This window comes from Populus euphratica, unplaced genomic scaffold (genome assembly GCF_000495115.2).
Source record: "Populus euphratica unplaced genomic scaffold, PopEup_1.0 scaffold1.1, whole genome shotgun sequence".
Classification (NCBI taxonomy): domain Eukaryota; kingdom Viridiplantae; phylum Streptophyta; class Magnoliopsida; order Malpighiales; family Salicaceae; genus Populus; species Populus euphratica.
In genome coordinates this window covers 703,611-719,105 of record NW_011499845.1, presented here as the reverse complement: position 1 = coordinate 719,105, position 15,495 = coordinate 703,611, and the positions used below count along the sequence as shown (strand labels likewise).

Sequence of the window (15,495 nt, the reverse complement as noted above, 5' to 3'; positions counted from 1 at the left end):
TAATTTGATTTGATTTGATTTAATTTTAAATATTAAATTTAACATATAATAAAAATTCAAAAAATAACCCTAATCATTTCAAAATTAATGAAAAGTTTTATAAAAAACAAATAAAAAAGTAACAAGTTGGATCTCCATTTGGATAAATATTGGCCAGTAAAATTAAAAAGAACACAAGTTTAAAAGAAAAAATAAGAAGCCTCTCTCTTTTTCGTCTTGGGAAGTTTTCAAAAATTGATATTATTTTTATTTTATTATTTAATATTAAATTAATTTAAAATTTAGCTTGTTGAATAAACTCAAATTTAGGATTTCATAATTGCAAATTTTTTAATTTAAGTCTAGAATACTTATTCAAGTTTGCTTCTTTTTTTTTAACTTATATTTTTTTAGTTTTTAATTGAAAATTGAACTTTGTTGTCTTGTTATTTTTTTTTAATAAAAAATCCACAGTAGAGAAGGAAAAGGAGGAAGAGATTTTCTTAGAATTTCTGCGACAATGGCTTCTGTGTTGTTGATTTTGCTTGAAGATGAGATAAAGAATTTTGAAGTTAGCCATTGTTATAATGCTAGCTTTTTTTTTTAAAAAAAAGACAAAATTAGATGAACTTGAGAAACAGAACTGGGAAAAAAGGGCGGCAGCTAGATAGAAGAGAAAGGTTTCAAATGCCAGTTTTTTTTTAAAAAAAAACTTTCACGTAAATTTTGTAATTTTATAATTTCAAGAATGCAAGTGCTCTTTTGTTACTGGTTAAAAAAATAATAACAAGTTTATAAATAATTTAACTTTTCCATGTGCATGTAAAGTTCTGTGAATTTATAAATTTAAGGTTATAAACTGTAATCCCTGAAATAACAGAGGTGGAGGGAAAAAAATAACTCAACTACAAAAAGACAGTGTGATATTTCAAAAAACAAAAACAATTGAGGATGAAATAATAAAAAAGAAATTAATTTTTTTAAAATATATAGAATAAAATAATTAACAATTAAAAAATTATAAATAATTTAAAATAAAATAAATAATAATCAAAATAAAAATGATCAAATATGAATGAACAACAAACAATTTATAAGGTTGTTGTGGAAAATTAAAGGGTTGAAAGTGGATATTAAAAAAGACAGAGAAAATTAAGGGAAAAAAGATCGTTGACCACACTGTTATTCATTGATAAAAAGATCGTTGAGATGATTTTAATGTTGCCTCGACAACCACCATTTAACAATCAAACAACCCCTTATGTGCTGTCCAATTAGCAGGGGAGCTCCTTACAAGTTGTCGCATGGATAAAATGTGTCAATCAAAATTTTTAAACTGTCTGATAACCAATCACAGTTTTGATTGGGTTACTGGTCATTTGAGTTAATTTATTTAAATATAAATAATATTATTTCAGTAAAAAAATAAAAATTAACATATTGCAATAAGATGATCAATTAGATTAGCCTGGTCACATTAGATTTTTTCTTTCCTCGTTCTTTTTTTAAATCAGCTTTGTTTTAATCTAAGATTGACTCGTCAAGTCAGTCGAATTTCAAAGATGCCAATCATTTTTTATTTTATAAATAATATTTTTATATATATTAAAATACTGATTTGCCTCTTAATCTATTATAAAAAAGCACGTGGATGTTAGCTTAAAAATTTAATTTTAAAATATTTTTAGTTTTTTTATTATACATAAAAAAAACCCTCTATATGCTGGTTCAATATTATTATTTTTTTTCTTTTAAGTTATTCGATTTACTAGGGGAAAAAATGGAAGGACCGTGTTATTCCAAATAATCGTGCCCATTTTATATATAAATATACATATTAAAATACTGTAAGACTTCACTCCCGGGCATTTGGTCTAGTGGTATGATTCTCGCTTAGGGTGCGAGAGGTCCCGAGTTCAATTCTCGGAATGCCCCATGAATTTAAATTTTTGTAATTTTTTACTCATGGGCCTTCCAAGCCCATGTTGCGTGACAAGCTTTCAACCAGTCTACAGCTTTTGAACATTAGGCCCATGGAAACGCAAATGGGAGTAGCCTTCCTTTTTTTCCTGTACAGTGCATTTTGCTTTTAGGTCTGGATTCAAGCACTGTTGAGTATTCAACAATAGAAAATCCCTTAGCACGCCAAACAATATCCCACGAGACTGGATATGACAGGATCGGCTTCGAGATAGATTTTGTAACTTTCGATTTTGTTTGTAGTTTATAGCCGGTTACATATGTAATAGATGCTTTTTTTTTTAATATTTTTAATTTAAAATCTATTAAAATAATATCATTTTTTTATTTTTAAAAATTTATTTTTAATATCAACATATTAAAATAATATAAAATATTAAAAATAAAAATATAAAATATAAAATTTTATTTTTTAAAATGTTTTTGAATTAGATCATATGTATCTGTTATTTTTTTAATTTTTTAAAATAATTTTTGAAAAATAGAATCTGAACTTAAAAAAATAAACAATATTTTTATCAAGTAATTATAATCCATGTATAAGATTATAAAAACCATTAGTCAATAATAATAAGATAAAAAAGAAAAAATGGGTGAGGGCCAGGTCTAATCTTTCACCTATTTTTGCACCCGTAAAAAGCCCAAATTTTCTGTCAAGTTTGCACTCAAAAAGCTATAGGCTAGCGCCATATCTTGATTTGCTTTTCAGAGAGACGAAAGAAAATCTTTGAACTTTTGAAGTGGTTGGCCATAATTCATAGATCAGGTCAAAAGAAGGCATTAAAGAATAATGGGGTGGGTTGTCTTCCTTGTTGCTTGCCTCCGGGCCATGATGTTTGCATACATGTCTTGCCATACCTCCCGCGGGACACGAGTAAAAACCATGTCAATTTCAAGAACCCTGTAAGAAAAGAGATGAAAACAACCGTGCCATATCCTCCATTTCAAGAAGAAACAGAGAGAGATTCTTCCATGCCCTAGTAAACACAAGCATAACTTCGCGCATTTGGGCGGTAGATATCCAAAATCTAGCTGAAAAGACATTCGCAGTCATCACTGTCAAGGCCGGCCCTGCAGGAAAAAAGTGGGATTCCTGACTCTCTGACGGACGAGCTAATGCTTGAAGATATCAGATTTGCGGATGATGGATAGTGATCGAGGCGTGAAACGACTTAGAGAGTATTGGTTTTGGAGTTTGCTTTGTTTTTTTTTAAGGATTTATACAGAAAAATACATATATTTTTAGTTTTTAAAGATGTAATTCGTGATTTAAGAAAGTTAAATCTTAAAAAAAGGAACTCCAAACCCAATATTCTAAGGTGGAAATGAATTGCAGTACTTTACTAGCACATTCGCATGCACCCCTATAATTTATTTTTTTTTAACAAATGAATTGCAGTACTCTAAGGTGGAAAGCTGAAAACACCAACCATGCCTCTTCCTTGAGATGGGGCTTTAAGGTGGGATGAATCACGGATTTCGGTGATGAAAAGGTCTGTGTGGTTTTGTTGTCTTTAAAGAGAGATTGTGGGAGTTGGGTTTTGTTGTCTTTAAAGAGAGATTGTGGTTATGTTACTAGTTATATGGTTTAAAGTATTTTATGTTTAAGAATATATTAAAATAATATTTTTTATTTTTAATTTGTTTTAATATTAGAACATCAAAAAAATTTAGAAGTATAAAAAATAATTTTAAATTAAAAAAATAAAAAACATGGTTTTCACCGTAAAAATTGCGAGTTAGTGAATCATGCTATGGGTATATGAATTACTGACAGGTCCAGCAATCCAGGGACTTGAAATAATTATTGAATCATGTGTTTTTCTTGTTTTCAATTTTTGTGGAATAGTATTATTAGCAATTGAAAAAAGAAAAGAAAAGAAAAAAAAAAAACGAAGGAGAAGAAGAAAGACGACTCTGGTTAAAGATGGTTGCACGGGATCCAATCAACAGGACCTGTCCCTGTAATAGTCTGGTCCGCGAGGGATTTGAATTTAAAATTCGACCGCCTCTTCAACAACAAAAATAGCTAGAAGATAAAAAAGCATGAGAAGGGAAGGAGTTAACAGAAGGATAACTGAAACGAAGAAATTAACGAACGGATACTGAATGGCATCAATCAACTGCATAGTTTCAGACCCGGCCTGGTAGCCGGCTCAGTTTAAAGTCTGAATTCTAGATTTTAATCCGGTTATCAAATCATTTTGATTAATTTTTTTAATAAAAATACTATTGTTTTAGTAAAAAAAAATTAAAAATCAACAAATTATAATCCAGTTTTTAACCATATCATTAAATTAATCTATCAAGTTAACTAGATTATTTTAAATTTTTATTTTTTAACTTAGCCCGGTTTTAATCTTGGATTTAAATTCCTGATCAGCCCACTAAACTAGACCGACTTTCAAATCTATAATCATCTTTAATTAGTGTCACAATCATTTATTAGTTCTGGCAAGAAATCTCAGCAACGCAAAACCTTGTGAATGGTAAGCTGGTAAATGATCCATGACGAATATCATGGGAGGGAAGCTAAAAATGCCAGCTAATATTTGTCGGTTGTATTTACAGCGCGATGAAAAAAATAATATTATTTATTATTTAATAAAAACAAAATAATACACACACACATTGATAACATTAAAAATATTATATTTGTGTTTTAAAATATATACATATATCATATTATATTAAAAAATCTAAACATTACAGAGAAGGGTTTGGGTTGGGATTGACAATATTTATATCATACTTATTACTCATTTAATAAAATATCTATAAAAAAATATTTATTTATTGGAGTTAGGTTAATATTTATTAAATTTGAATTAAATTTTTAATTTTATTTTTATGGTACATATGAAATAATAAATGGTTTTTTATTTGTTACCCGCCAGAGCTCACGGGAAATAAACATATATAGCTACTGCAAATAATTTTTTGGTGAAGATATTTTTATTATTTTTAGTGAGTTGTGAATTTTTGATGAATTTTATTATATTTTATAATTGTGTTTATTTCCTGTTTCAAGGTAATTTCAAGAAATTAACTAATTATATACGATTAATTACTCTGTATACCAGGAATATCCCTTCTCTACGTGTCTCTTTTTAAACAGAGGAGGCTGCTTTTCTGAGCAAACTAGATCTCAAGGAATAATTAATGGTACATGACTGTTGCTTGGAATGCACCATTACCATAAGATCCCCCCCCGCTGTGCCATTCAGCATCTGCCTCCACATCCACATTCGCACAATAATCTTGATCTTCCTCCACATTCACTTCCATAGACGCGTATGCATGCCGACGTCTACTGCCACCCCAATGAAGCTGCTAGAGTGTCACCGGCCACCTTCGGTAACTAGATTCTCCAATTCCCCACCTTTTTTTGTTTCCCTGAAAAAGATAAGCTTTGTTCTTGTCCCAGTAAATTCAATTGTGCCATAGTCTAGCTCTCGAAGCATTTCAACTGTACCATAGTCTATTTCTTGATTTTAGTTTTGGTTTTTATGTTTTTTAAGTGTTTTATGAGATATTAAAAACACGAAAGGAAAAATTAAGAGAAATATAAGAAAAAATGGAATAAATACGCGAAAGGTAAGTTTTTTGTTGTGATTATTCAGTAATGGAAGGTAAAACTGGAAATTTTAAAAACTAGTAAGGTAAAACTGTAAAATAATATGCTATGAAGTGAAAGTGATTATTTTTTTTGGTTTGATTTTTATATAAAAATAATAATTAAATTGATTTTTTTTTAAAAAATTAAAATTAAATCAAAATTGGTTTAAATCGACTTGTTTTAATTTGATTTTTTAGATAAATACCGCTTCAAACGGATTTGACTTGATTTTTTTTTTGATTTTTTTTGTTTGTTTTTTTTTTTAAATTTGGGTTCGGTTTTGTTTATTTTTTTTAATTTCAAGTTTATAAAATTAAAATTAAATAACACTAAGTGATATTTAAAAAAAATTAATCAGTTTAATTAATTATTTTTTATGATTCAGTTTTTTTAATTATTTTTTTAATTTTTTAATTTTTTTTCTCGAGAAGCCTTATGAATTTACAAGGAGAAACAATACAGTTCACCTCAAAAAAAAGGAGAAATAATCCTACGTGGCCAACCCATATAGATTTGGTTTCCTTTAGCAGGGTGACCAGACTAAAGTCAATTTCCCTTTTCTTTACTTGGACCTCGCCCCTTCTATAAATACCAAAAGCAAGTTGCCCAACAGAGAAAAGATTTATATAAAATACTCTCTCTCTTAATCACTGATTAATCCTCTTCATCCACGCTTGCTTCTATCGCGGCCCTGTCCTTCTCTCGCTCTAATCAATGGCCGCGTCTCAAGCAAGTCTCCTGTTGCAAAAGCAATTGAGAGGTAAAAAAAATCAATGATTTTGAATCGGGTTATTTGTAATGTTTTTCGTTTAGTTTTGATCTTTTAACGTATTGTGGTTGATTTTCCAGATCTCTGCAAGAAACCCGTTGATGGATTCTCTGCTGGCTTGGTTGACGAAAGCGACGTGTTTGAATGGAGCGTCTCAATTATGGGACCCCCTGATACTTTGTAGTGAGTAGTATTTAGGAATACAAAGTTACGATCTTTAGATGTTTTAATTGGTTTTAGGATTATGATAATCGGTCATATTTTTCGGTCAAGGATCGTTTTTTTTTTATTTGCCGTGAATACAAAGTTTTGATCTTTAGATGTTTTAACTGGTTTTAGGATTATGATAATTGTTCATATTTTTCAAGGATCGTGTTTATTTTCCCTGTATGGATCTACTGTATGGGTTTTGATTGTCTGATGCTGATGCTGATGATGTTCTTGTTACTTGCTTTATGATGATGGCTTCATGTTTTCTTTCAGTTTGAAGTCTAATGGTTTGTTGATTTTGAGCGATGATTCTGGTTTACTATTTGAGAAGCTCCCTAGAGGGCAATGATTAACTGGTTGGTGGTTTGATCGGATGATTAGCTGGACTTGATTAAATCATCTGTCTACGAATTCTCTGTTTATATGGTCTTCTGTCTAGTTTTCGTTTCATTCTAGTTCTCTCCGATAACTTGCCAGGGCTGATATTATAGCTGGATATATTTGCTTCTATACTTAAGAAACTGCGAAGCTGGGTGTTTCCTTCCTTTTGGTTTGTCTTTTTGGAGGAAAAAAAGTCGATTTCGTTAATGGACGAGCTTCTCACAAAATTTCTCTCCCACATCTCTTCTAGGATGGTGTTTAGGTGTTTACTTATTTAAATCCTCATTAAAACTAGCCTATCACATGAGTTTTCCAAGAGAAATGGAAGGATTTAGTATAAACTCACAAAAATTCTCCCTTCTCTGGATTCAGCAATAACCAGCCGGCCACACAAGCATGCATATATATATATATATATATATATATGCTTAGTCTAGCTGATCCTTAGGCGGGTGTAGGTTAAGGTTAGGTCGATGGCCTATGTCAATGTAGTCAAATCTTACATGTCATGATCCGGGTGAGGAGAAGAAGGGTAGGTGAAACTAAGGCTCAGTTAAAATTATATTTTTTTTCTGGAGAATTTTATGCAGAACTTTTTTAACATGCAAATTATGGCAACGAGTTTGAAACTAAGGTTCAATTAAAATTATATTATATGTTGTTTGTTAACAAGCAATTCTCTTGTTACAGTGAAGGGGGTTTCTTCAATGCCATCATGAGCTTTCCAAAGAACTATCCAAATAGTCCTCCAACAGTCAGGTTCACCTCAGAGATGTGGCATCCGAATGGTGAGTGCTTTTCTTCTGTTATTTTCAATCCAATATGTATATTCATACTTTAGCTACTTTTTTATTTTGGGATCTGGGCGTGGGATGCGTTTTGACATGTTTCCATTGTATATTTCAAATGAGTGAACTTCTAAAATGTGTAGCTATCTCTCTGAACTGCAGTTTACCCAGACGGAAAGGTTTGTATATCGATTCTTCATCCACCTGGTGATGACCCAAACGGCTATGAGCTTGCAACTGAGCGCTGGAGTCCTGTCCATACTGTATGTGATACTTCTTTTTTCTGGCTGTTATGAGCATGTAGCTTACTTTCTCTTGTTTTTTTTTTTTTTGGTTTATCCTATCAGCCATAGATGGTTTCTTAGCTTGAGTATTGTTTGTTTTCTTTGTTTGCATTTGTTGTGAACACTAAGAAGGTGCACTGTGAAATTCTATCAACCATTTTTTATTTTTGTTCTGTGTGACATATGCTGTTTTGTGCTCCTATCTAACATCTACCACTGGAAGGCTGCAAGCGTTTGAATAATGATTTGCCACTTGCAGTTCTAAGTTACCATTTGGTTCATGGATAAGGAAGAATGTCTGGAGAGATGTGCATGGTAACTCTTTGCTTTCATGCATGATTTTAATCCACTTTATGGCGTGATCATGTGATGGTGGTTCTGGTTGGCAGTGCTTATTGGTGATGGGCAACTATAAAGAGAGAAACTCAAGATGACTGCAAGACTGAATTGCATTTCAGTTCTGAGTGGCTAATTCCTAGCCCAGATTGAGGTGCTTTTCCCTGAGCCCTGGCGCGACTTTAGCTTACAAGAGGTCACTTTGTCGGGGTTGGTTAGCATTGCATGGTTTATTGGACATGTGAAAAAGTAATCCGGACAATCTGGGAAAAATTGAAAAACTATTATTAGGTTTATGCAATAAATATGGAGGGAACCTGGGCAGCATGGAGTGGGAATCATATGGATTTTATCCATGTCACTTTCAATTTCAGAAATGCTGTTGAAACAATGAACATATTTCGAGTGCAAAAGAAAAACATGAACAGTCATACTTCAATCCCATAGAGCCCTATAAGAGAAGGAAGACTAGAGAAAAGAAGATTACATATAGTAGTCTTATTAGCAGGGAGAAAAATATAATCAGAAGGATGGCCAGCAGAGGTGATGCGATGTTTTATTGAGTTTGCTTGAGGGAAAATTAGAGGCAGAAGGATTAAAATTGCTTATAGCTGATGCAGGATTGCATGGTGTATGTGTCCTCTCTTTTTATATGCAAGAACTTAATCTGATTCCTAATGATAATGTCGTGTTTTCTGTGTTCCTTTCAAAACCAAGATTGTGGTCTTTTGCACTACGGCAAATGTTCTTCCTTGAATCTTTTACTTGGTGCTTTTTTGTTCCCTTTTAAGTTGAGGCCTTGTTATTACTGAATCCAGGTTGACTTCATGTGATTCTGATTTGCAGGTTGAAAGCATCGTTTTGAGCATTATATCGATGCTTTCCAGTCCTAACGACGAGTCTCCTGCAAATGTTGATGCTGCGGTAGGTGTAGTATTTCATATCTTGGCTGCTTCCATTTCATTAGTTTCTTGAGTAAATATATTGGGTTTTGGATCGAGTGTTTAAAATAAATATTTTAATCCCTTGAAGAATTTCAATGTTATGTATGAAGAATATCTGAGTCGCATTCTGCCTGACCTTTATCATGACTGGAATAGGTTAAACTGTCTCATTACATATGTCATCGCATAGAGTTGTACACATTCTATTGCTGCCATTCAAGCTTTCACATGAGATGCTTCATTGTCTTGTGATTATTCATTTATGACTGGATCGCGCACTTTTTTTATTTCTATTGTTCTGGTTGATGCTCCACTGCTTTTATAACACAATGCCTTGAATTGTACAATAACCTCAGAAACAATGGAGAGATAGCAGGGAGGAGTTCAGGAAGAGAGTAAGTCGATGTGTTAGAAAATCTCAAGAAATGTTGTGACACTATATATTGCTGCATAGCTTCTGCATATCTTAATCAAGGGAAGAACTGGTGGCCATCAGACCCTTAAGCGAACCATTTAGAATTCGTTGTAACTTGCACCTTCTGTGCTTATGTTGGGGTGATAGTTATCAGTATTGGATATCTATATATGGTTTTGAACTCGGCTTTTCGTGGAGTTGTATGAACTTCATTGGCTTCTTTGTATCTTAATGGTTTTATTTTCTTTGTGCTGAAACAAGTACAATAGTAGTTTACTTATGATACTCCTTACTCCTTTCATTCTTTCTTCTATGATACATATGACAATAACCTTGATGAGATTACATGCAATTATCCAACACCCCCCCCCCCCCCCACAAGACAGCTCTGAAATAAAATTTCATCAGAAATAATTCATTAGAAACGTGGCTAACTTGTACTCTGAGACTTTGTTCAACTAGGTTGGAAAGTTATCGCACAACTCACTGTTCAACTAGGATACAAAATGGGCGAGGCATTCACTTATTGATACAGCATTGTTAACATTAGCAGTTAAATGTCTTGCTTGCAGCTAAATCATTGAAGTAATATCTCGACATTAGGGATGGGGATTTATTCCAGAATATGATGAATATCAAATAGAATGGGTGGGTTTTTTTATAGTTACTGATATAGTCAAACCTATACATATATATTGAATAATAAATGGCATCTATTTTTTTTTTAACCTCGTGAATAATAAATAAAATATGAATACTTTAAAAACTGGTAATTGCGTTGAATCTGGGTTTTGACTGTGAAAGGGTCCTAGGCTGGAAGGTCTTTTTCCCAGGGGGCTTGTGTTGGAGCTATGAGTTGGATTCTATTCTTCAAAATGCAGAGCTTGTAATGGCCCTAGCTTGACTCATTGATTATCAAGTGGGATTCTATTCTTCAAAATGCAGAGCTTGTAATGGCTCAAGCTTGACTCATTGATTATCAAGTGGAGCATGGGAGAAATTGACCTAAGAGGGGTGTACTGAATTTGCAAGGAAGATGACTACCTTGTTCTTACATCAATTGGCTTTTTAGAAAGAAGTAACTACCAACAAATATAAAGAATTTAACTGGGGATGGTAAATAAAAAATAATTCTGCCCTACGCTTTTCTTCTTTCGTTTTGTTTTACATGTAAACTCTATGAATCTTTAGAAAGAGGGCCAGAAAAATAGATTTAATTATTTTTTGATACGAGGTTCGATATTGTTCTGTTTAAAAAAGATTTATTTTTATGATTGAAATTGTTTTTAAAAATATTTTTAATTTTTAATTTTAAGAAACATCCAATAATTTTTTTTGATATTTTTAACATGTTAATATAAAAAATAAATATTATTCTGTTCATCCACTTATTAAAACAATTCCTGAGAGCTTGATTGACGTGATGTGTAAATGGATTTATCCAATGAATTTTCAAAGAATATATCAAGTAGATGTCTTATTTGGGATCTACATCTACTTGAAGATAAACCTAAGCAAGTGAAAGTCGAGAGAAAACAGTGATTGTTTAAAGGAAATCTGCTGACTGATAAATAATGAAAATTAACAGTAATCACCTTAATTTTCATTCTCAACTATTAACACTTTAACTGGTGATAATCTATTATTTTTTAAATTTTACTTAAGAAACACAAAAAAATAAATTTTGAAAGAATTATTTCTTTATTCTAAATATATTTTTTAATAAATTTTAAAAAATAATTAATAAAACATATCTAAATATTCATTAAATGCCATAAAATTTATGCAGTTGATTGCCATGCATGAAACACAGAGACAAAAGGCAAATACAGACGCAAAGCAAATACACTCTAAAGGCTCCAAATTCCATCACGAAAACTACTTAAACTTTTCAATTTGAAACAGGAAAAAGGAAAATCCAACATTACCCACATGTAATAGATTCAAGCTCCTGAATAGAACTCAAAATCTGTGTGTTCATCTCCTCCTCCACATAAATAAATAAATAAGATCCCTGACCCAAAGTGAAACCAAAAAGATTTACACTTTACTGTATCGCCTTACCTTACCTTACCTTACATATACTCCCCTAATTATCTTATTTCCCTCCTTTCCATTTCGGCCTCTCTCTCTCTTCCCTTCTCTCTTTAACTCTAATCATATAGAGAATCAATGGCCGCTTCTCAAGCAAGTCTCCTCCTGCAAAAGCAGCTGAGAAGTTAACAACCCAACCCCTATTTCTACCTTTTTTAGGTTTTTTCTGTTTTTTTTTTTTACTGATTTGACGGTTGATTTTTTCATGTTGATTGATTTTGTAGATCTATGCAAGAATCCAGTTGATGGATTCTCTGCTGGTTTGATTGATGAAAATAACGTGTTTGAATGGAACGTTACAATCATAGGACCCCCTGATACCTTATAGTGAGTACTCATCAATTCAATAAGTTTTTTATTTTTCAGAAATTCCAGGGCTATACAGCTTTTTTTTATTTTAATATTTTGTTTTTTAAATATTGTTGCCTTTTGGCTTGAATTTGGTTTAGGGTTTTAATTAATCATCTGGTTCTGATGATGCTAGGAGAATCACCTTTTATGTCTGGATATTTCATTCTGTTTTATTTGATTTCCAGTGATGATTTTTGGATTTCTTTTTGTGAAGTTGATTTAAAGTTGGTGTTAATGTCTTTAGCGTTTCGTTTAGCTGTTATTGAGCCCATCAGATTTTCTTTATTCGATTGGATTGCCACCTGAGCGTAATTAAGCCATGAATGCGTTCTGTTTTTTTATTGACTTCGAGCCTTCTGCTTTGTTTCATTCCAGTGCTTTCTGGTAACCTGACAAGGCTGATACAATTACATACACGTCAGCTAGTTTTTGGAACTAAGGCCTGGTTGAATTGAGTTTTATTTGGTTTTTTAGAATTATATCCAGAGCTTTTAGGAGCATTCGATTTATTGCATTGTTAGTGGACAATTAGGTGAGATTATGTTGTTTGTTAACAACAACTTGCACTCTGCTCACAGTGAAGGGGGGTTCTTCAATGCCACCATGAGCTTTCCACAGAATTATCCAGTGAGTCCTCCAACTGTCAGGTTTACCTCAGAGGTGTGGCATCCGAATGGTGGGTGCTCTTTCTTTTTTCATACTTGTGTGTGCGCAATTTCCTGCATCCATGCACATTGAAATCCAAAACTACTAAAGCGTTGCTGTCTCCGAACTACAGTTTATGCCAATGGAAAAGTTTGCATATCAATTCTTCACCCACCTGGTGATGACCCAAATGGCTATGAGCTTGCTACTGAGCGCTGGAGTCCAGTTCATACAGTATGTGGTTTGATGTTTTACAGTTACTGCATCAATTGTATTCCTTGCAGTTTTTATAAATACAATGCTTATTTTTTTCATGCCTTTTCTTTATCCTTTTACCCATAGGGTGGAAGTTCAGTTCATAATTGTTTTTTTCCCCCTTAGTTTGTGTTGAATGTGAACACTAAGAGCTGTGTAGAGGAGATGTCCTTTTGTATTCATGATATTCATGAGATAAGCTGTTCTCCACTCCCTTGGAAGGCTTCCATTGTCTGGACAAGCAATTTATAACTTACTGTTCTCAATGATGAATGCCGGAGGAAACATGGATATAGAAAATTGGAGCTCTTTGCACTTTTGCATGATTTTGATTTGTGGCATGACCATGTGATAGTGGTTTGCATTGGAGATGCATCTCAGAAATCAGCATCTATAAGAACAGAAAATTGAGATGACTGCTAGACTTAAAAGCAGCTCAGCTATGAGGGGCTATATTCTAGCTAAGATTATGTGCTTGTATTTTTGGCATGGGACACCTATAGGTTACACAAGAGGTTGCTCTGGCTGGGGTTGCTTAATTTTTTTTAGCCTATGGAACATGGGACACTGGATTGGCTGATTTAGGAAAGATCAAATATAATAATTTGAGTTTAAAAGGTCATGCGAGTAGAGGTCAGTTAGGCTGGGGTTGCTTAGTATTGGTTAGCCTATCGAACATGCGACACTGGAGTGGCTGATTTAGGAAAGATTAAAATTTGTAATTTGAGTTTAAAAGATCATGTAGGTGATGGGGGGTTTTAAATATTGTGACTCAAAGTTTACTTTCTCCATTCTTCACTCTTGGGAGAAGCCAGCAAAGGTGGTAGTATCATTAAACAATATGGCTGGTGATTTAAACTCTAGCAGAGTGGGGGAATCATTTTGTCTTCATCGATAGTGAATACAACTTGTTAACATTATGAGAACTTTTGTTGAAAAGATTTAACATATTTCACTTGCAAAAGGAAAATATCAACTGATGTATTCTGAATGCAAAGAACTAGAGGCACAACATGTAATTATATTGAGTTGATTGCCAAATAGCTCCATGTGTTTCACCTTACAACTCAGCACTGCATAACACAGTTCAGAGGCCAGATTGCCTCTAATTACTCTACTTGGTGTTGAGCCTTATTTTTTGTTTGGTTGAGAGTTTATCTTCTTTTTTTCTCTTAACCTGTTGTATTTACTGTCCTGGTTTGTGCAGGTTGAGAGCATTGTTTTAAGCATCATATCAATGCTTTCTAGTCCAAACGACGAATCTCCTGCAAATGTTGATGCTGCGGTATGTGTATAATTATTTATATCATTTATTTTATCATAAACATGAACATGTAACTATTATTCATGCCGTGGTATGTGTATAATCTTTTATATCATTTATTTTGTCATAAACATAAAAATGCAACTATTATTCATACCATATTTTTTTTACTGGGAAAATTTTAAGTTTGAAATAAACGCAAAAATATATGTTTTCACAAGAAGATTTTTCAAAATCACCTGTACATTCCAGTTTATTATTGTTGCCATGCATAATCAGTTTGATACATTTTTGGAATTATGCTTCATTTTGTTGTAATTAGCACACTTTATCTGCATTATTACACATCTTATCGTATTCTGTATCAGCAACAGCAATATGGGCAGCATTTTATTGTTTGTTGAGCGTATATAAGGATCGTACTATAGTTTTTTTCCGAGTAATTCTGTTCATTGCTCTGCAGCATTTTAACATTTTCTTGATTGAACACCTTCAGAAACAATGGAGAGAGAATAGAGACGAGTTCAAGAAGAAAGTAAGCCGATGCGTGAGAAAGTCACAAGAAATGATGTGACCCAGTGTTGCTGCGGTGCTTATGGTGTCTGTAGTCAAGAGAAGCAGCAATGAACTTTGTAGAATTCCTTACACCTTTTGTTTTCAATCCATTATAACCTTAGCTCTTTGTGCACGTGTTTTGAGTGACAATTATCAGTCTTAGATATTAATATTTTGGTTTGATTTTCGTGATCTTGAAATCAACTAAAATTACGTATTTGCCTTTCCATTTGTTCAACCACTCTTCTAAATGATTTTCTTTTACATTAAAACTCGAAAAACATAAAAAAACATAAAAGAATATCAATTTAATATTTTGTTTCTCACGTCAAAATGATCTCTTTTCCAGATTTATTTATTTATTTATGTTATTTACACTTTAAAACTATAAAAAAATTATCAATTTAATATTTTTTCAATATTTTTAAAAATCATTTGAAAATAAAAATTACCTAAATCCACGGTTGTATTATTTGGTAAATCTCAAGATACCTGATTTTAATTTTTTGAAGTGTGAATTCACGTTTGAATGCTGATTTCTTGATATATATATATATATATATGCATTCAATCCAGGCAGTAGAAAACACAACATTTAAGTCAATAGAAGAAGCAGAGCAAGAAAT

At 32.4% G+C, this 15,495-nt stretch overlaps 2 protein-coding genes and 1 non-coding gene across 3 annotated transcripts; all 3 read left to right on the top strand.

Moving 5' to 3' along the window:
• Positions 1 to 1,842: 1,842 nt before the first annotated feature.
• On the top strand, positions 1,843 to 1,914 carry TRNAP-AGG (transfer RNA proline (anticodon AGG)). Its single transcript has one exon. It is a non-coding gene; the product is annotated as a tRNA-Pro (tRNA).
• Positions 1,915 to 6,163: 4,249 nt separating this feature from the next.
• Positions 6,164 to 10,018, top strand: LOC105127730 (ubiquitin-conjugating enzyme E2 14). The gene is made up of 6 exons (XM_011029162.1): positions 6,164 to 6,338; positions 6,428 to 6,530; positions 7,629 to 7,726; positions 7,889 to 7,989; positions 9,193 to 9,270; positions 9,647 to 10,018. The coding sequence occupies exons 1-6, from the start codon at positions 6,293 to 6,295 to the stop codon at positions 9,722 to 9,724; spliced, it is 504 nt and encodes a 167-aa protein (XP_011027464.1). The 5' UTR covers positions 6,164 to 6,292; the 3' UTR covers positions 9,725 to 10,018.
• Positions 10,019 to 11,687: 1,669 nt separating this feature from the next.
• LOC105127646 (ubiquitin-conjugating enzyme E2 7-like) lies at positions 11,688 to 15,050 on the top strand. The gene is made up of 6 exons (XM_011029050.1): positions 11,688 to 11,923; positions 12,024 to 12,126; positions 12,729 to 12,826; positions 12,929 to 13,029; positions 14,258 to 14,335; positions 14,811 to 15,050. The coding sequence occupies exons 1-6, from the start codon at positions 11,878 to 11,880 to the stop codon at positions 14,886 to 14,888; spliced, it is 504 nt and encodes a 167-aa protein (XP_011027352.1). The 5' UTR covers positions 11,688 to 11,877; the 3' UTR covers positions 14,889 to 15,050.
• Positions 15,051 to 15,495: the final 445 nt, after the last annotated feature.